We start from the raw sequence: 21670 nt of genomic DNA, 5'->3' as shown, positions 1-21670 counted from the left end.
CTTCTGGATAAGGGTGTAGCTAGGAATTACCTCTCAAAAATTATAGTTGAAAATTATCTCTAAAAAGGATTTGGAACCAAGTGGTGGTGGCGCACGCCTTTAATCCCGGCACTTGGGAGGCAGAAGCAGGTGGATCTCTGTGAGTTCGAGGCCAGCCTGGTCTATAAGAGCTAGTTCCAGGACAGGGTCCAAAGCTAGAGAGAAACCCTGACTTAAAAAACCAAAAAAGAAAAAAAATTGGAAACAAAAAGTCATAATAGAATTCCTTTGTATGTGTGTGTGTGTTCATTTGTTTGTATGAGTGCTCATGTGTGTGTGTATGTGTAGGTATGTGTGTGTGAGTGCACGTGAGTGTCCATGTGTGTGTAAGTGTGCACGTGTGTCCGTGTGTCTATACACACATGTGGCAGAGGTAGAGGTGGGATTTCTTTCTCCATCACTCTACACCTTAGTTGTTTTAATGGCAAAAATCAAGGTCTCGTTGAGCAGAAGCAACAGCTTGGCCTTAAAAATGGCCTCTTGCTGCCAAGCCCAACGCCCTGAGTTTGACCCCCAGGGTGCAGGAGGTGGAAGGAAAGACTGACTCCCAAAAGAAAGCTGTCTCCTGACCTCCACATGCACACTGCGTGTGTGACGCACCTGCACACGCACACACTAATTAGTTAATGAATTTTCAAGAAAGGGGAAGGCCACAGGACAGACCTCCAGGCCCTGTCCTCTTTTAAACATTTTCTGGACTTTTAAAGCTTCCTCAGCACCCAGCATTCTTCTCCGTAAACGGAGCCCCTTTTATCAGCTGCATGTGTCTTTGGTAACGACAACAAGAAAAAAGGAAGGAATAGAAAACAACGAAGACAGAGAGGTTCTCCTGAGAATTCAGACAGACAAGCATGACGAAGACCAGCTGAGAGCCTGGAGGAACCTTAGTCCACCACACAGCGTGCCTCTAACACACTAAAGGGTCCTCTTTTGTTTACCGTTTTGCTTTTGACTTTTTTTTTTTTAACAAGACCTCCTGTGCTCCAGGCTGGCCTCAAACTCACTATGTAGCCAAGGATGGCTTTTATTGAACTTGATCCTCTGCCTCCTGATGCTGGGGTGACAGGCGTGTGTCATGGGGTAAAAGGCGTGTGTCACAACACCTGGTTTATGCAGTGCTGGGGTCGGGCCAGGGCTTCCTGCACATTAGGAAGATTCTACCAGCTGAGTCACACCCCCAGCCTGCTTTCTCGCTTTTCTGACTCGGATCAGTCTGCAAAGGCCGCCAGAGAGAGGCTTCCAGGGGGCAGGATTTGGACCCACCCAGACCACCTGATACCCACTTCCTGAGCACCAAGGGCCAAGGCTGGTTTTGATACAATTTAAAGCCTCCCAGGGTGCACAACGCACTTATAAAGTCACAGACATCAGCAGTTTTGGAAGCCTCCCCTCTCTTCAGAAAGACCTATGGCCTCCATTGCTCGACCTCACCACCATAAAAAGAAATAAAGGTGGGCGAAAGGCTGCTGAGTTCCCATGGAGACCATGCCCAGCAGGGATGAAAAGCAGAATCAGATACAGAGGGAAGATCTATGCCCTCTCGCCTACTTCCTGTGGGGATCATTCTAGAATCAAAGTCGTCCTGAGTAGTAAGAGCTCTCAAGGAGGAAAAAAAAAACCAGAAAACATATATTCATGCTTGATACATAGGCACTTTGTGTGTATGTGTGTGTGTGGTCATTTGTGTATGTGGGTATATATGTGTGTGTGCAGGCGTATATGTGTATGTGTGTGTGTATGTGTATGTATTCATGGGTGTGAACGAGCCCTCTAAAAGCTATCCTGATTCTTTCACCACACCACATTTCTCAATCTATTCTCTTTTAAGTCCATCAATTTCTTCTTTCCGATGCTGGTCACAGACCATTAAATTGATATCACCATCTACTAATGGCTCCTAACCTCAGACTTAAAAGCATGAACATATTCCCAACAGGAGAGAAGAACTTCCCCAGGGTCAAAGCCATGATCCCAAGGTTACTTCCTGGCTGAAGCCAGAACCAGCTTAGAACATGCTAAGTATGGGCTGTTACCCACCGAGTCTCATTGTTAGAACTCAGTGACCACAATCCCTCCCTTCACAGCTTCCTTGGAGTGACTCTTGGGGTCCCTGGAGGTGGCCAGGAACCTGTCTCCTTAAGGATCTCACTGACCCAGACAGAAGACCATCATAAGCAGAGTTTAGCCCCCTACGTCCTGATGTGGAATCCCAGTACCACTGAAGCTGACTGGGTCCTTGAGGAAGAAAGAAGAGAGACTACCTTGAAAACACAAAAAGACAGCCTCTCACAGGTAGATAAAATCATAGGTCAGGGCTAGAGAGATGGCTCGGTGGTTAAGAGCACTGATTGTTCTTTCAGAGGACTTGTATTCAATTCCCAGCACCCATATGGCAGCTCAAACCATCTATAGTGGTATCTGATGCCCTCTTCTGGCATAAAGGTATACATGCAGAAAAAGCACTCATATACATAAAATAAACAAATAACATCTTTTTTCAAAACTTGCCATAGGTCTACTGGTGCCCCCAACCCTTGACAAAGCACTACAGACAATTGAGGATGCTGAAAGCAGAAGAAATAGCCTTCCCTGGGGAAGAGTACGCCAACTGGTTATCCCATACCAGATGCGCAGCTCTAAAGACTTATGAATACAGGTAACATTGTATGGAGTCTGCAGGTTATATTTATGTATTTAGGAATGTGTATATATATATGTGTGTGTGTGTGTGTATACATACACACACATACATATATATGTGTGTATATATATAACATATATATATAAACATATATATATATATATATATATGTTTTAAAGAAATAGATGCCATGAACTTAGATTAGAGCAAGGGGAGGGGTGCACGAGACGGTTGGGAGAAAATGCTGTGATTTATATTTTAATTTCAAAAACTAAAAAATACTTCTTAAAAAAAATTCATAGGTCCAGAAACTCTGCATGCTGATGAGTGAAGTCACTTCCAGGTTCACACAGGGATGGTGAGAGGCAGACCAGCCCCCACCCCACCCCACTTCCTTCCTGGCAATCTCTCCACCAGCCTTCCCGGGACTCCTCCTACCTCCTCACCTCAGGTCTCCAGGCCCTGATCTCTGTGAATCTCAGGAAACCATGAGCATCAACTCAAATTCTCACGAGAAAAGCCTTTTTCATTTGCTTCAACATCTGACTTCGATCAAGGGATTTGTCTCCAAGGTAGGGTTCCCAGCTGCTGAAGTGTCTTCCTACAATGGCACCCTCTCCTCCATAGCTTCTCTAAAGGGAGATGACATCCCCACCAGGGTTTAAGGCAGACTACATCCAAGGCCAGCTGGAAACTGTTTTTATAGATAAAGTTTTATTGGAGCATGGCCATGAACATTTGCTTACCTGCTGTGGACGAGCTCTTTTGGTTGTAGAGCAACGACAACACAAACCCATGCACCTGGCACAGCCAAAATACTATATTGACTGTCTGGACCTTCACAGTTTGTGACCTCCTGGATAACAGGAGCTGGACTCTCTTGTTTGTGGCAAAATGAACTTAACATTAAAATTACTTATCTGAAGCAGTTTTCAACATCACCTCAAAGGTGTTAAATAGCTTCACAGGTTGTGTAAATGGCAGCACCAACCATCACCAGAGAATTTCCTCATCCCAAATTTTGCCCGTTGAATAATAGCACCTCGTTTCTCTCTCTAACTCCAGTCTTCCACATTCCACCTCCTGTCTATAGACTCAACTCCGTTACGTCATAGCAGACGTCAGAATGGCCTCCCTCCGACAGCTGGAGACTATTTCCCCGTATGGAGAGGTCCCGCCTCATAGGCTCACACGCCTGCTGAGTGGTTGTCTCGGTCATGAGTGATGTTTTCCTTCCTAATGCTCTCTGTCATGTGCCCAGCCCCCACATCCACAAGGCCTTCTGCCCATTCCCCTCGGCTCCCTCCCACCCTCACCCAAAAGGAGCCTGGATGTCAAAGACCTCATAAAGAACAAAGAATTCCTGAATAACCACATTTTACATTGATGCTACGTTGGGGTGATAATTATTTTGGTTGAGTTGTACAGCTCCTTTTTTTAACTCATTTTAATATGTCTACTGGATACTTCGAGCCCACCATGTAACTTTCCCCTCTTTCTAGAGCCAGCAGGAGGGTCACCCTGCAGGGGCCCACAAATTTCTCCTGTCTCCATCCATGGAATAAGTATTTCTGATTCGGTGGGCCATACCCAATGCTGCCACTGTTCCCCAAAAGAACTCCCAGACAACACTAAAGGGGTGGTTCGGCTGTGTCCCAGTGAGTCTTACCTACTAAAACAGGCCACAGCTTAAATTTAGCCCCAAGTCGTGATATGCCCTACCAACATTCAGAAATATTAAAGGCCATTGTGAATAGAGCAATTGCCAGCTCTAGAAAATTCCACCCAACCTACTTTCTCAGAACACAAAGCGCAAAGACACTTTCCCTTAACCAGACCAACAGACACAAGACTGTTTGCTTCTGACTTTTCAGAGAAGTCGTTTCTGGGGTTCAGCCACCCTCGAGCACCCACTGACCCCACTCACTTGGGCGTGTTGGCCTCATCTACACGGTTCCCGAGCTGGAACTCATGGGATTTACTCCTGTGCAGCGCCGTGAAGCCAGGGATCAGATGGATAAGTTTCCGAGAGGAGGGTGGTGGCGTCCCTGGAGGCTTCAGCTTGTTTTTTCTCCTCATGGGTGGTGTGCCAGGAGGGGTCACGGTGGTGACGATATTGGGGGTGCGAGGTGGGGTGCGAACTGCGTGCCGCTGCCGGGGTGACGGGGGCAAGGAGCGGTGGCCTGATTCCAGAAGTGGCGGCGGGCACAAGCTCTGGTAGGCATCCACAGTGAGTCTGTCCACGTGGGTATACACGGGGGCTCCAGGAGTAGGGCTGCTGTGACAGAAGGGCTGGACACATTTGGACTGGACCCTGGGGCTCTGGGAGAGGGGAGTGTGGATCCACGAGCTGGGCTCCGGGGGGCACACAGGGTTGTTGTCCTGCCCTGGCTCCGTGGTGGGCCACTGGATGATCCAGTCTTGTTTGGAGAGATTCCCTCCTGAGTAGGAGCAAAGGAACAAAGAGACGCCGGTAAGGAAGGGGAAGGGGTAGGCTTGTGGTGGGCAGAGAGCCACCAGCTCTTTACCGCGCATACGTCACTCCATGCATATCTTACGTCACCGCAGACGAGTCTTTACATCCCACAGATCTTATATCCCACAGAGAGAGGCAGGTAAACCAGAAGAGAGGAGGTGGGCTCGCATGGGCAGGGGTCCGCCATCCTCACCTTGCCACACATGCATCACACCATGGGCGCTGTACGTCACAGCAGGTTACACTCAGCACAATGTACCTTATACATCCTTTCACATGCCATGCCACAACACACACCTGACCACACGTGCAGGTGACATCATGTGCACACAATACAGTGTGAAGCACACCGTCATCTGCACCCTATGTGGTATACAGGTCACGTTACATGAGACCACCTCATAGGTGTGGTGTGCCATGTTGCATCAAATGCACCTACCTTTCAACACATGTACCCTACACAATGTGCACGCTATGGCACCTGCGCATTAAGCAAATGATACACATGTTGCCTCCATGTTCCCGAGGCCACACACATGTCATGCTATGTGCACACAACTCCTGCATACTTCATACCATGTATATATCACCTCAATGTACCTCACAGTGTTGACCATCTTGGGTGTGTTTTCATATATACTGTGTTTTCATACACACTCCATGCTATGTATGCAATGCATCACAAGCATCTCATTGTATGCACACACCTCATGCCATGTATGCTGCATCATACATACCTCATATCATAAGGACCTCACACAACATACATGTTCTATGGTAGACATGTTGCACCACACACCACATCATATACACATCAGACCACACCACATTAAAGCAATGTATCACGTACACCTCACCCCGTACACACACGGTCCATAAGTACATTATAGCATAGGAATGTTCCATGAGGTGCACATCATCAGAGCATACACATGGACCTCATGTTCACTATGTCATATCACAGTACCGTGTACTCATCATACCACATGCACGTTAGTACACACGTATGCTGCATTGCAGGCACATTTGTAATTGTCCAATCACACCACTTGGCCCTCACAAACATAATCAAAGTATCCTTGTTTGCCTTCTTGCTTTCTCCCCAGTTAACAGCCTTGTCTTCCACTGCTTCGTGGCTGTGAAGCCCACACCCCGAAGACTTCGCAAAGTAGAGTGATTAGGCCATGACTTTTCTGAGTCCCAATATCCAACCATGTCAGGGTGCTTTAAAAGATTACCAAGGATAACGCTCACCTATCGTCTTAGTCAGGGTTTCTGTTGCTGTGAAGAGACACCATGACCACAGAAACCCTTATAAAGGCATTTAGTTGGGTGGCTTACAGTTTAGAGGGTCAGTCCATTATCATCACGGTGGGGCATGGTGCTATGCAGGCAGACGTGGTGCTGGAGTTTTACATCTTGTTCAGGCAGCACTAACTGAACTAGGCATAGCTTGAGCATAGGAGACCTCAGAACCCACCCCCTCAGTAACACACTTCCTCCAACAAGGCCACACCCACTTCAGCCAGGCCACACCTCCAGATAGTGCCACTCCCTATGAGCTGATGGGGGGCCAATTACATTCAAACCACCACACCTATGGAGCAATCTTAACACACGACTCCGACTTTCACACAGACTTGATGGACAAGCAGATGCGTGCCCGGAAGCCCTTCACGTGCTTGAAGGGAGGGAAGCATGTGACATTTGGTGACGGGGAGGCCTCAGCAGATGGTCCACACAAACCAAGGACACAGCACTGCTACCTGAGGGAGCCGAGTACCCACGCACAGAGCTCAGGCGGTCTCCAGGGAGTACAAGTGAACTAACGCCAAAGGGCTCACTCTCAGACTCCATTTCCAAAACCTCACAGAGAACAACATCTTAGACATGATTGGCAGATGTCAGGGGTGGTGGATGAGGGGATGGGAGGAAGTGGATGTGGCTATAAAATAGTAACCCAAGAGATGCATGTCATTCATTATTTTGACAATGGTGTAGACACGTGTGTCCAGCTGTGGGACATTATACAGATCCGAATTCATGCTCATCCTCAAACACACGTGCATGCATGCACAAAATGCTGGACACATCTGGGCAAGATCACTGCACTGTATCCGTATTAATACCCTAGCTGTGATTCTATCATTTTAGCAAGATGTGACTATTAAGAGAAACTGAGAGAAGCCTTTCAGGTACCCCTGTGATCTTTCCTTACAACTGTATGTGGATCCACATACACCCCAATGACAATCTTCAGTTAGCCCCAGTGACACAGCAACTCCCTGTACTGGATCACCAAAACAAAAGCAAACAGTTCAGTTAAGAAACTGGGGGGCTTGGGATGAGACACGGTGGTAGTGTTCTTGTCTAGGATGTTTGAGGCCCTGGGTTTGATCCCCAAAACCACAGAAACAGGAAGGGGGAAGGGGGGAAGGAAGAAAGGGAGGGAGGGAGGAAAGGAGGGAGGGAGGGAGGGAGGGAGGGAGGGAGGGAGGGAGGGAGGGAGGGAGGGAGGGAGGAGAGTCAGAGGAGAGAGGGGAACAGAGGAACGGAGAAGGCTTCCTCAGGATGCCCTGTTGTGGAATAATCTTTCTGCACACTGTGAAGATGTGTCGCTCTGATTGGTTTAATAAACTGAACGGCCAATAGCTAGGCAGGATTTCTAAGCACAAAGGACTATGGGAAGAGGAAAGGCAGAAACGCCAGGAGAGGCAAAGCAAGCAGCATGGGCAATACAAAGTAAAGGTAACAGAGCCATGTGAAAGAACGTAGTTTAAAAGATACGGGTTAGCCGGGCGGTGGTGGCGCACGCCTTTAATCCCAGCACTCGGGAGGCAGAGGCAGGTGGATCTCTGTGAGTTCGAGGCCAGCCTGGTCTACAAGAGTTAATTCCAGGACAGGAACCAAAAGCTACGAAGAAACCCTGTCTTAAAGATACAGATTAATTTAAGTTAAAAGGGCTAGTTAGAAACAAGCCTAAGATATCAGCCAAGCTTTCATAATTAATAATAAATCTCTACGTCTCTATTGGGGAGCTGATGGTCCAGATGAAAAGTCCAATCACAATGCCCCCCTGAGGAGGCCACATATCAACTGGCAAGAACTAAAAGAGTCACCATGCCAACAGTAAAGAACAGTGCCCCAGGCTGAGGGACCAGTGGGGACAGAGGTCCGGGAGCTGGGAGGCCTGCTTTGTTGCTGTGTTGGCTATTTTTTAAGTCCAGAAGTTTATCAAAAAGAACAGTGCCAGTTTCAAAGACAACCCGCAGTAATGAACATGGACTCGGTTCTCAGATAAAAGCTGTATTAGACAAATGCAAAGATCCACACGCAGACGTGCGGACATTTCCCCTTGCTTGACATGTGGACAGCACAATGCAGAGCAGATTGGAAGACAAAGACCCTCAGGGTGTGACAATATGGCCTTGCTTTCACCTCAGGGCAGAGTTGGAAGTGAAATGGCCCATCAATGCCACAGGTTGGCATCTTTTTTTAAAACTTATTTATTAATTATGTATACAATATTCTGTCTGTGTGTATGCCTGCAGGCCAGAAGAGGGCACCAGACCTCATTACAGATGGTTGTGAGCCACCATGTGGTTGCTGGGAATTGAACTCAGGACCTTTGGAAGAGCAAGCAATGCTCTTAACCTCTGAGCCATCTCTCCAGCTCACAGGTTGGCATCTTTACCCAACACTCTATTTGCAAGTAAAGCACTTGCAGATGGAATTGAGATGAGCTCATGCTGGATAAGGTCAGACCTAATCGGTCGTAGTTGTATAAAGAGAAGAGGAGACAAGCTTGGTGGCAGGGAGCCGAGGCAGGAAGATCACAAGTTCCAGGTCCCCTGGACTACACACTGACACATTGTCCCAATACAGACAACACAGGAGCGGAGTGAAGCAGGAGGAGGAGGCTGGTGGTATGCGGCAACAAGCCAAGGGGTGCGAGAATACCAACAGTCACCCAGCAGATCCAGGAGAGGAAGGGGTCCGACCCCCAGAGAGGTTGGAGCCTGTGCTTTGTGCATTGGCTCCAAAGCCTGGGGTCTGTGAGTGTGTGGACTTGTGCTAGTATGCTGATCTGTTAGAGCACCCACCTCCCTAGCGACACCCCCAGGGGAAGGATCCATGTGTGCTAAACACTGAGGGAAAGTCATCAAAACTAGCATGGCAGATCAGGCGTGGTGGCACACACCTTTAATCCCAGCACAGAGGCAGGTGGATCTCTGTGAGTTCCAGTCCAGTCAGGGCTACATAGACAGCTCCTGTCTCAGAAAGAAACAAGCCAAAAAACAAACCTTGCCACACAGTGTATACCCGAAATCGCACGGAGGAGATCAGGGGTTCGAGGTCATTCCTGGCTATGTGGCAAAGTTTCTGTCTTAAACAGGGTCTGGGGAGATGACTGAACCGTCAAAACAGGTTATTGCTGTTATGAAGGACACAAGTTCAGCTCCCAACACCCACATGGGAGGCTCACAACCATCTGTAACTCCAGCCCCCAGGGGAATCTGGCACCCTTTTCTGGCCCCCGAGGGCATCTGCAGTCACGTGTACAACCCACACAGACACAAATACACAATTTAAAAAATGAAAAAAAGATAGGAATGAAAAGAATACTTGGGAGATTGTAGCTGTTAGGGGGTCAGTTGCTCTGTCTCACTGTAAGGAGGGTAGGGGTCACTGACCTATTCAGTCAAGATTGGGATGAGTGTAGGACTTGATCAGAAAGAATCCCTCTGTAGATGGAGATTGATGCCTTTCTTTCCCCACTTACCACACAGTATCCGGCTGCTGGGTGGGGACCCAATGCTTCCCAAAGCCCGCTGTTCCTCCAAAGACTGAGTGACTGACAGACAGACAGACACTCCACTGTGTTCAGGTAGTTACCCTCTTAAGGGATTTCTTCAGAGTAAAAAGTTAAGAAAGAAGAAAGTCCACCACCCCCACCACATTCCCTTCCCAGGCAATCTCCTTCTGCACATGCGGGGGCTCAAAGTCAGAAGTGTGGGGCCCGAGGAGTGCACAGTCTCCGTTCATCTCCAAGCTACTCAAGCCAGCAGCATCGACTCCAAAGCACGCAGGCTTCAGAAGCAGCGCAATGAAGGGTCGCATGCTATCAGCTGCCGCCCTTTCGAGCCTCTTTTTAATAAAGCCTAAGGGAGAAAAAGGTAATTTTTCACTTTAAATAGGGAAGGTGTGGCGGCATGGGCTCCAGGGTTATTAATCGTCACCCTTGCCGCCTGTCATTCGTTTCTGGAAAAATCATTTTATTTCAAGTCTTGAGATGGGCGGGGAGAAGGGAATAGATTTTAAAAAATGAAAGGTCTGAAGACTGATTAAAGCCATTTCAAGGCATTTCAGGGTGTTTTTTTTTTCTTTTGACATTCTCTGATAAGGGACTGGAAGAAATAAAAGCCATCCGAGAGGGAGAAAATGATTTCAGAAAGTCTAGGCAAGCGTCGGACTTCATTGTCCCATTCCATTGAAACCAAATAAACAGGCAAACGCATGGCTCAGAAGTTGTCTGGCTTCCAGAGTCAGCGTCACACACGTCACAGGCCTCGGCCCTGCAGAGGCAACTGGGGAAGGTGTGGGTATGGGCCCGACCCTCACCATTCCAGGATTGTTGACTGGGGCTCAGAAGTCCCCTGAATATTTCAAAGTGCTGTCTGTTTAAATCATTCTGACTTTCAGGTGGGAAGCAGGATCTGTAGATGCGGCTTGAAAATCTTTCCCAGACTCGGAGGAACAGAAATGGCAGCTACCATGAATATGAGTTAAGCAGCCCTAATTTCTGGTCCAAAAATCTAAAAGACTCCAAAGTCCAGAACGATTCTGGTACCACCACAAAGCACCAAGTGGAAAACTCCGTGACTGGCCCCACGTGACCAGCTGCAGGGCAGACATGGTGCGCTAAAAAATGCTACACAAAATTATTCTCTGGGGTTACAGAGATAAGTCAGCGGGTAGGGTGCTTGCCCCACAAACACCAGCCCCTGTCCTGGCTCGCTTTTAGTTGCCATGATCAACACCACAACCAACGAGGGGAGGAAAGGGCCTATTGGGCTTTCATGTCCCCATCACAGTCCGCCACTAAAGGAACTCAAGGCAGGAACCTGGAGGCAGGAGCGGAAGCAGAAGCAGTGAAGGAATACTGCTGTTGGCTAGCTCCCCCGGCTGGTTCAGCCTGCTTTTTATACCACCTAGGACAGTGGCTCTCAACCTGAGCGTTTCAACTACTTTGGGGGAGTCCCATATCAGATATTTACATTACAATTCATAACACTAGCAAAATTGCAACAAAATAATTTTATGGTTGGGGGTCGCCACAACATGAGGAACTGTATTAAAGGGTCACAGTGTTAAGAAGGTTGAGAACCACTGACCCAGGGTCACTGCCCAGGGGTGCCATCGCCCACAATGACCTGGACCCTAACACATCACTCATTAGTTATGAAAATACCCCCACAGACATGCTCACGGGCCACCCTAATGAAGGCAATTACTCAGCTGAAGGTGTCCCCCCCCAGATGACTCCACTTTGTGCCAACTTGACTAAAATTAACCAGCTCAGGATCTGATTGCAGAATTCACCTAAAAGCTGACTGGGTATGGCAGCCCCAGCGTCATCCCAGCACTGGGGAGGCGGAGACACAAGATTCCCTGAGCGAACTGGAGAGCCAGACTCAACTAACATTAAACTATAGATTCAACAGGAGGCCTCATAGCAGCCAGAGCAGGGGACAAGGCGCAACAGCCAGGGAGAAGGGACAGGAAGAAGCTAGGGTTGAGGTGCATCTTTCAGGGCACCTCCTGGTGACCCTCTTCCTCCAATGAGGACCCATCTTCCACAGCTCCATGGGTACCTCAGCCTGTTCTGATTCAGGATTCAACAGTGGTTGAGACCAGCTGTGGGGACAAAGCCCTCAGATCCAAACATTCCCGGAAAACAGACAGACATGGCCAGAGCTTCCTTCTCATGACTGAGGTCAACATGGGTATCCCAACTTGTTTCTCTACTCAATGGCCAATGGACACAGCACACTGTGTTGACTTTCTGTGTTGTGAGGAACATGTTTGAACCAGTATTTCACAGTTATCTGTTTGATGTGCTTGAGCATAAAGTAGGGATGGAATCACTGGACCAGGTGGTAACTCTCTTTAACCACCCTAGAAACCAGTATACCATATTCCTGATTGGCTGCACCATTCTTCATTGCCACCAGCCTCATGCAGTGGTTCTCATTTTCCCTGTTACCACCATCATCATCATCACCACCATCAACATCACCATCACCACCACCATCACCTCCATCATTGCCATCATCACCACTATCACCTCCATCATCAGCATATTATCACCATCATCACCACCATTATCACCTCCATCACTGCCACCATCACCTCCGTCATCACCATCACCACACCATCATCACCACCATCAACATTACCACCACCATCACCTCCATCATCAGCATATTATCACCATCATCACCACCATTATCACCTCCATCACTGCCACCATCACCTCCGTCATCACCATCACCACACCATCATCACCACCATCAACATTACCACCACCATCACCTCCATCATCAGCATATTATCACCATCATCACCACCATTATCACCTCCATCACTGCCACCATCACCTCCGTCATCACCATCACCACACCATCATCACCACCATCAACATTACCACCACCATCACCTCCATCATCAGCATATTATCAACATCATTGCCACCATCACTACCTCATCAGCATCATCACCACCACCATCATCATCCTCTCCACCTGGAGAGTGTTTAGCACAGTGTGTTTAGGGGTGAGCACCGCAGCAGACACTGGGCCTCAAGTCTGGTCCAGGCTCCTCCCTGCCTCCTCTCCCCCTCCCACCTCACTTCATTACATTCTCGTTATAATCTTGGGGGATTGGTGAGGAAATTAAAGCTCTGAGAATAGTCGAGTCCCTTGTCTGAGGCTGAGATTCCACTCAGTTCCAGGGGTCTGATGGCAGAGCCTGTTTCTTGGCCATGACACATTATCCACCATGTCACAGTCAATCCTCTCAGCCCCCAGGATTACATATCCAAAATTGGAAACCTGCTCTCATGGGCTTTAGTGTGTTACCACTGCTGGAAATCTGGATCTTATGTTAGAGACCCAAGATGTGTGTCATCAGACGGGAGAACTGAGCCTCAACCTTCCTAATCCCTTTAACACAATCCCTCATATTGTGGTGACCCCAACCATAAAATTCATTTCCCTGCTACTTAATAACTGTAATTTTGCTCCTGTTAGGAATAGTCATGTAAATATTTTTAGAGACAGAGGCTTGCCAAAGGGTTCACAACCACAGATTGAGAACCAGTGCTCCAGAAGCTCCTCCCCATCTAGAGAAGACTTGGTCCATCCGTCCTCATCCATCCCCTTCATTCCCGTCTAGTTCCTCCCACCCCAGCCATCCTTACCCATTCCCAGGCATCCCTCTCTCCCTCACCCATGGGGAAGGCATGGTGGCAGAGTGTGCACTAACCGCTCCCACCCTCAGTCAGGAAGCTGAGAGAACGCTGGGGCTCAGCTCCCCTTTTTCCTTTGTGTTCAGTCCAGGGCCTCAACCCAAGAGTGGTGCCGTCCATACTTCTCACCTCAGTTACCATCCCCTGTCAGGTGGGCGGTCATTACGAATGAACCATCACATAGATGCTAAGAGCTACAGAATGGCATAGTGGGGTGTGGCCTGGGTCCGCCCCAGCTGGGAACAAATGCATCAGAAGACTGGAATGTTCTGACACCCAGCATGCGGAACTCTCGATTTGGGATGACAAACACATTTCAGAAAGTTTGTAAGTTCACACCTGTGGAATCCACAAAGCGTGAGAATTGACTGTAGGTGTGTATGTCATCTGTCTTGCTGGCTGGAACCTTTCTCGAGATGGGTCATCTGGACTCACACCCCTACCTCCACTTGCCCAGGGCCTGCCACCCAGGGCTGCAATTAGCACTTACTTATATTTATTTATTTGCATATAATTCATACTTCTTTCTCTCAATGTGTAAGTCAGATCTTGTTTCAATATGTACTTGACACTCGCTCCAAATGGCTGATTTGAAAGACACGCAGGTTCAAGTTGTCACCATGCTGCCGCCATTGGTTGTCACACTGTGGTGGGGATGCTGACACTCACAGACCCACACAGAAGGTCAGCAAGGACTTCCTTGATCCATGGCCATAGCTTGGCAATAAAGGAAGAGCAGCAACAGTGACCGAGACTTCCTCCTCTGTCACCGCTTCACAGGGAGACTGTTCTGTCCTGCCTAGCAAGCTCCTCTGTGAGTTCTTCTCTTTCCTTCCACTGACAAAATGTCTGTCTTTCCACTCAAGTGCTTCATGGCTTCTCTGTGAAGCCATGAGCCAGCATCACTTATGCTTGGGGGTAATCTCATTCAGAATGAAAGCGCTGGGTCAACCCCACAACCGACTGGATAACCAAGATGGCATCCAAATAACGAATGGGAGGGCCGTGCACACATTGTGGGCACTCCAACAGAGGATCTGTAAATGACTTACAGGAGGGTTGTGTATGCAGCATAGACACTCCAAGAGCCGACCAGATAACCAAGAGAGCATCTAAACGACAAAGGGTTGGGTAGCCGACGCAATGCGGATCTGTCACATGGAGGAATGTTGCTCATCGCAGAAAGGCAGAGCAGGAAGGCTACAGGCGTTCCCACGCTACTCAGAACAGTGTGCAGCCTCAAACACGTGACTGGTGTGGAGGATTTTTCCAATGAACATTTTTGTCACTGAAACTGCACAACACGGAACTGTAAGCAGGGGGAGGGCACCCATGTGGCCCACTTTTTTAATTTAGGAAGAAAGCAGATGGAGAAGACCTTACCCTAGTCAGAATTCCACTCATTCACGGCAGACACTTCCCAGGTGGCCAGCCTTGAGACCCGGAGGCCTGGGGGCTGGAGATGGTAGAATGGGGCCTGTATTTTGACGCTTTGCATCCTAAACATAGCTGTTCCTCTCTCCACATCCAGCACTCCCAGTCAGGCTGCCACACAGGCCTCTAAGCAGGGATGTGAAGGCATAAGCAAGGGGGTCCTGCCCAGCACAGCACCCATGAGAACCACTGAAAAAAAACCATGGTGGGAAGAGCCAGACTGAAAAAGGCTGACCTCTGAGACGAGGCTAATTCCAGAACGTTCCATCATCCTAGTACTCAGCCTCCCTTGAGTGGCACACATTATATTATTTCTCCAACTGCTTGTGTCTGTGGATTCCTGAGAGCTGAAGGCGACATTGCATGGCCCTGGGTGCCTCTGGGCTCACTATTTTTATCTCTAGATGAGTGACAGTGAGAGGCTTTCCAAACCCCTTTGTCTCCCAGCTCCCTGCCGTGCAGCTTCAGCAGGGCCACCACCTGCCCTGGTGGTTCAGTTTCCCTCCACAGACAGCCCAGCAATGTGTTCCTGGCCCTATGTACCGGGAGTTCTGTGTGTTCGAGTTTATCTGCACCATCTCTGCCCAGAGCCAGAAAGGCGTGAAGGCAGTCCCAAGAGGAGGGTGTTGGATACTTTTTAACAGACCTGTCTAACCCTTTCATGCCCCAAGGGGAGACTGTTGGATACATTTTAACTGGCCTATCTATGTCTAGCCCTTTCATCAACAGAAGGCCCTTGAACATCTAGAATCAGTCCCTACCTAGATAAGGTCTTTTGGGAGCACAGAGTCCAGTAGGGCCAGAGATCTGAGTCTGAATCCCAGAGGTTGACCCCTGGCCTTACACACACACACACACACACACACCAGAAAGGAAGAAAATTCTGGCATCCATCACAACACAGATGACTAAAAGAAAGCAGGCTGGGCCAGCAAAATGGTTCAGGGGGTAAAGGTGCTTGCTACAAAAGCCTGGAACCTATATAAAAGAGGAAGGGGGAAACCAACTCCACATATGAGTCATGGCGTACATGCTCCCCCATGCTCCCCCAGCAAAATGATAATAATAAATTTCTTTTTTTAAAAAAAGCATGTTTAGGAAAGACTGAAGGTTCAAACACATATAACACATATTACATAGCCTTGCTTGTGCCAAGCATATGGGACAATCAAACACATAAAATGGACTTTGTTCTGCCTAGGAGCAGGGCTAGGGCAGAGGCAGGGACTGGGTTTGTGCTGGGTGTGGTGACACACACCTGGAATCCCAGGGCTTAGCAGGCAGAGGCAGGAGGATCAGAAGTTCGTGGGTTGATGGAGGTGGGTCATCTTTCTATCTGTTGTTTCATTGGTTAAGTAATAAAGAAACTGCCTTGGCCCCTTTAATAGGACAGAAAATTAGGTAGGCGGAGTAAACAGACAGAATGCTGGGAGAAAGAAGCCGAGTCAGGGAGTCGCCATGATTCTCCCACTCCAGACAGACGCAGGTTAAGATCTTTCCTGGTAAGCCAGCTCGTGATACTACACAGAATATTAAAAATGGGTTAGATCAATATGTAAGAGCTAGCCAATAAGAAGATGGAACCAATGGGCCAGGCAGTGTTAAAAAGAATACAGTTTCCGTGTAATTATTTCGGGGCATAAGCTAGCCCCGGGTGCCGGGGACGCAGCTCTGCCGCTCCCATTACAATAGTGGGTAGCCTCAGCTACATAGTCAGTTGGAGACCAGCCTGGGCTATATGAAAACCTGCAAAAGAGATTAAAGTTTTTGTTGATGGGAAATTTCCAGGGAGATTTCAATGTGACTGCACTTCATGCTACTGAAGTCACTCAAAATGGTTAAAATGAAACGTTTTGTGGTGTATTTTTATGGCCACAGGAATACTTGTCAGTTAGGGTTTTTTTTTTTCAATATAACCATTAGAACATCTAAAATGACATAAGTAGAGTCATAATCTTTCTGTTGGACACAGGATGTCTCCGGCAGACCCAGAGGAGGTAACAGAGAGTAGAAAATCCCTCCCACATTAATTAGTTAGTCACAATGTCACTGAGCGGAAGTGGAGACCAGCCCGTCTGCCTGGGAAGATCCCTGGGAGCTGAGACTAGAGGGTGAGCGACACTTAATTAGGCAAAGAAGGAAGAACAAGTGTCCAGCCCGGAGCTAACATGTCCAAGGATGTGACAGGCTCGAGAAGAACCTGGGAACCCGTGGCCCAGAGCACAGACGCTGGGGTGAGTCAAGGGACTGGATCAAGAAGACCTGCAGGCCACTGTGATGAGGATTTACTCCAAAGAAGGGGCCCCGTGTTGTCTCACAGTTCCTATGACCACCCTGAATAGCCCAAAGCCACTTGCTTCTGAGTGGCCAACCTACCACACCTGCAATCAAACCACCCACCCCTGGAGGTCAGAGGTCACATCCTGGAACCTCCGGTCTGTTCCTAAGATCTCAGGCCTGGCACAAAGTCAGCACTAACTCAACCCAGAGGAGTTCTACGTAAGCAAGCTCCCAACAGCCATCCCCTCAGCTCCCCACTGCCACTGAGGCCCCAGCTTCCCAAGTACTAAGTTTCAAAAGCTATTTTTAGAACTTTGTGCCCCGGAGCCCGGAGATAAAGAACAAATGTGTCTTTAAAAGATTCCCTCTAGGCTCACAAATAATTAAACCTCTTTAACTGATAAAAATCAGAGTGGGGCAGAACCAACCGTGTGTAGAGTTCAGCAATGCAAATGTAATTTTATCCACATAATTTTATCCTGAACAACTAGCCCTAAGGGTGGCCTGATGCGGGAGTCAGGGTGCCACACTTGGATGGGCCCATCAGCGCCACAACATATGCACCCCAAAAGTCCAAATACTGGAATCGCATTCTTCAGAGGTGGGGCTCCAGAAAGGCTATAGGTTGGACATTAAATGTCTCTCTTCCCAAAGACCTATGTGTTAAAGGATGGGCTGGGAGGTTGGTCTCCATGAAGATGATGCAGCCCCAGTTTCTTCCTCTCTTTTGCTTTCTGGGAGGCGAGTACTCTCCGCTCTGCTGCAGGCTCCCACCGCCACATGCCGCCTTGTCGCGAGGAACGGGACTGACCCGTGATGGATGGGGAGGTTTTATCTCAGACATTTGTCATAGTAAATGAAAGCTGACTGACAGTGGCAGTAACTAGGGTGACAAAAGGCCATGTGATGGGATCAGTGGCTTCCTAAGAAGAGGGAAAGAGCCCCAAGCTTGCCTGTGTGATCCATCTCTCCATGGCACACCCTCTGCCATGTTGTAAGGCTGGCGCCTTTGCCAGAGGCTCACAGATGCAAATGACAGCTCCTGGATGTACCAGCCTTCAGAACTCGGAGACAAATGTTTTCTTGAGAGGGTGGGGTTCCTGGGAATTGAATCTTGGGCCTTATGCACGCTAGATTGGAAAAATGGTTCAGCAGTTAAAAACACTGCCTATTACTCCAGAGGCCCTGAGTTCAATTCCCAGCAACCACATGGTACCCTCTTGAGGAAGAGACCTGGTCAGTAGTCCCCATCAACTTAGACCATGAAACCCAATATGGACAAGTTTAACAGAATCTCCATCTACGGGCTGTCCATGCATGCTGCATTGCCAGGGTGTACATTTCAGGTTTTTTCCTCATGCATGCTAGGTTAGGACTCAGCACCAACCCAGATGAAAAAGTAAAAATTTGAACCCAGATCTCCTTCCTTTGATGTTTGCTACAGAGGTGGATATATGGGCAAAATCAAGGAAAAGCGTCCAGTGAGAAGAGGAGGGACATCCAGTGCCTGCAGTGATCCCTGGTGGGCACAGGGCCAGGTGGTCCAGCTCCATCATCCAGCTGCTTGGGATGCCGAGCTACAGAGGGAATTCAAGGCCAGCTCTTGGCAAACCACCTCATTCCCTAATGTAACGCTGATATATTCTGGTGCCTCTTGTGGGGTTTCTTCAGTGTGTTTTCCATGCACATCTGGGCCTCTCATCGTGGAAATGGGCCTCTTACAACAAGGCGAGAGTCTGGGCATGGTGGGTCACACCTGTCACTCAGCTCTCAGGACACACATGAGAGGCCAGTCTGGGCTTCACAGGCAGACCCTCTCTTGAGATACTGGAAAATAGCGAGTAGGAAGGAGCAGAAGAGGCTGGAATACATCTATCTGCTGAAGAAAATGTGAGCCGCGCCACCCCCCAGTCGGGACCAATGGCAAGTGTGTGCGTCCTCAGCTGCTGCGTAACGAACACTGACGTAGTTGGTTTCGCTCTGCCTCCAGCTATCAATGTGACACCTTAGTTGTCAGAAGTTCAGGACGGTCTTACTAAAAGCACCAAGGTGCCAACAGGCTATGCTCCTTCTAGAAGGTCTGAGGAGAGATTGTATCCTTGCCCTGTCTAGCATGAAAGGCCATCCATCCCCTCGGTTCTGACCCTTCCTCTCCCATGCCCCAACAAGCATCTCTCAGGATCTCTCTGTCAGCCCTCCATAGATCCAAGCATTCCCCCCGACCCTGCAAGATTCTTCATTAATCACAGTGGTAAAATTTCTCTGCTCTGTAAAGAGATGTGAGCAAGGAGATGTGGGCCGGCAAAATGGTTCTATGGGTAGAGGCACTCACCACTAAGCCTGACCTCAGTTTGATTCCTGGGCCCCATGTGGAGGAAGAAGAGAACTGACCCCTAAAAGTCATCCTCTGCCCTCCATGTATGCTGTTATTGGGGGGAGGGTCTCCCTACCACAGTGAGATGTTCTCCAGCCTCAACTTTTCATCTGTAAAATGGGGGTGATAACTCAATACCACTTCCAGTTGACTAGAGGGTGACGCTGTGATTCTTTACCCCAGACTGAAACGTGCCTCCCGGAAGATAGGGAGGATCTGGAAACTGATGTGACTCGGGCCCCTCCCTGAATCCACGGCTGGGGAGCAAGGAGACTCTATGGCCTCCAAGTTGTACAGTAGACTTCAGGGACGCAGTTATGGACCCTTCTGTCACTGAGTAGACCCTCCCCAGGCTTCTGTAAGGAACCTTGTGACCTCACTGGTTCACTGATGGAAAGACAAAGTGTTTCTTTGGTCTGTCATTGACTTAACTATGTGACATGACTAGAAAGTCACGTGACTATAGTCGGGACAAGCACATAAGAGCCAGCAACCACCCACCTTCTTCACTCCACCCACCTTCTCCCTTGCTCCACCCACATTCTCCCTTGCTCTACCCATCTTCTCCTTTGCTCCACCCACCTCCGCCTTTGCTCCACCCACCTTCTTCACTCCACCCACCTTCTCCTTTGCTCCACCCACCTTCTCCTTTGCTCCACCCACCTTTTCCTTTGCTCCACCCACCTTCCCCTTTGCTCCACCAACCTCCTCCTTTGCTCCACCTACCTCCTCCCTTGCTCCACCCATCTTCTCCTTTGCTCCACCCACCTTCTCCTTTGCTCCACCCACCTTCTCCCTTGCTCCACCCACCTCCTCCTTTGCTCAGCTCCACAATTTACCCAGACCTGTCTGATGTCTTTGGGATCCAGGTTGTCCACATACCAGGTTCAAGTTTGAGGTTCTGGAGGGGGTGAGATGTTAGTTCTCACACCGCTCTGACAAGGGGGCACTGTTGTCCACATAAAAGTGAAAAATAGATTCATACCCCCAATCCTCCCCCTGATCTGAGGGTAATGGAATCTTTGGGGACAGTTCTGTTGCTGGGTCTCAGAGTCACTTGACTGATAATTGCACCCTGAAGCCTGAATTGACAAATTGTCCACACCTGCTAATTATGGGATGTTTACTTGACCTATTTGATGATTATTAATTCACACACAAAAGTATTTCCATTCCTGAAGCAATTGCAGGTTAAAAAAAAAAATGATGCCCCCTCCCTCCAGGGACTGCCAAACAATGTAGAGAGTTAAGCAATAACAAGCCCTTGTCAGAGTGATTTATTGGGCATGAAAGCCAGAGGGAGAAGGGCCTTGAGTTCCCTTCATTAGCTGCACCTGGGGGAGGGATCTTCATTCCGTTCAGAGCCAGGAGCCCACTATGGAAAGTGGAGTTCAAAGCTAGAGAGATCAGAGTTCTAACAGCGCACAGTGACCTTCAGATAAGAACACAATTCTCGTGTTCTCTGCCCTCGCCTGAAGGGAAACGCTAAAAGAGTAGACACCCAGCACTCAGGAGGTGGAGTCAGGAGGATCCTGAGTTCAAACCTAACCTGAGCTACATAGCAAAACCCTGCTGGTAAGTTAATTAAGGGTCAAGGGCCAGCAAGATGGCTCAGCCAGTAAAGGTTCTTGCCACCGAGCCTGAGTTCAATCTATATGGTGGAAGGAGAGAACCAACTCCCTCAAGGGGTCCTCTGACCTCTGTACTTACACATTGGCATGTTCACGCAAATAAATGGATGGATGGACGGATGGACAGACAGACAGACGGACAGATGGACGGATGAATGGATAAGTAAATAAATGCAGTCAGTTATTTAAGACTCTGCAGGCTCAAGTGTAGTACTCATGGCCAGTGCATGAGATCTGACCCATCTTGATTAGCATCTTACGGGTG

The 21670-nt window shown here is 48.7% G+C and overlaps 1 protein-coding gene across 2 annotated transcripts in view; it reads right to left on the bottom strand.

Moving 5' to 3' along the window:
• Ksr2 (kinase suppressor of ras 2) overlaps positions 1-21670 on the bottom strand; it is a 351718-nt gene that overhangs the window by 215835 nt on the left and 114213 nt on the right. For both annotated transcript variants that reach the window (XM_057764873.1, XM_057764872.1), the window contains exon 4: positions 4608-5121. In XM_057764873.1, coding sequence (XP_057620856.1) covers positions 4608-5121 — 514 coding nt within the window. The remainder of the gene's footprint in view (positions 1-4607; positions 5122-21670) is intronic.

The sequence above is a fragment of the Chionomys nivalis genome, chromosome 3 (genome assembly GCF_950005125.1).
Source record: "Chionomys nivalis chromosome 3, mChiNiv1.1, whole genome shotgun sequence".
NCBI lineage: Eukaryota > Metazoa > Chordata > Mammalia > Rodentia > Cricetidae > Chionomys > Chionomys nivalis.
This window is presented reverse-complemented; position numbering and strand designations above follow the sequence as displayed.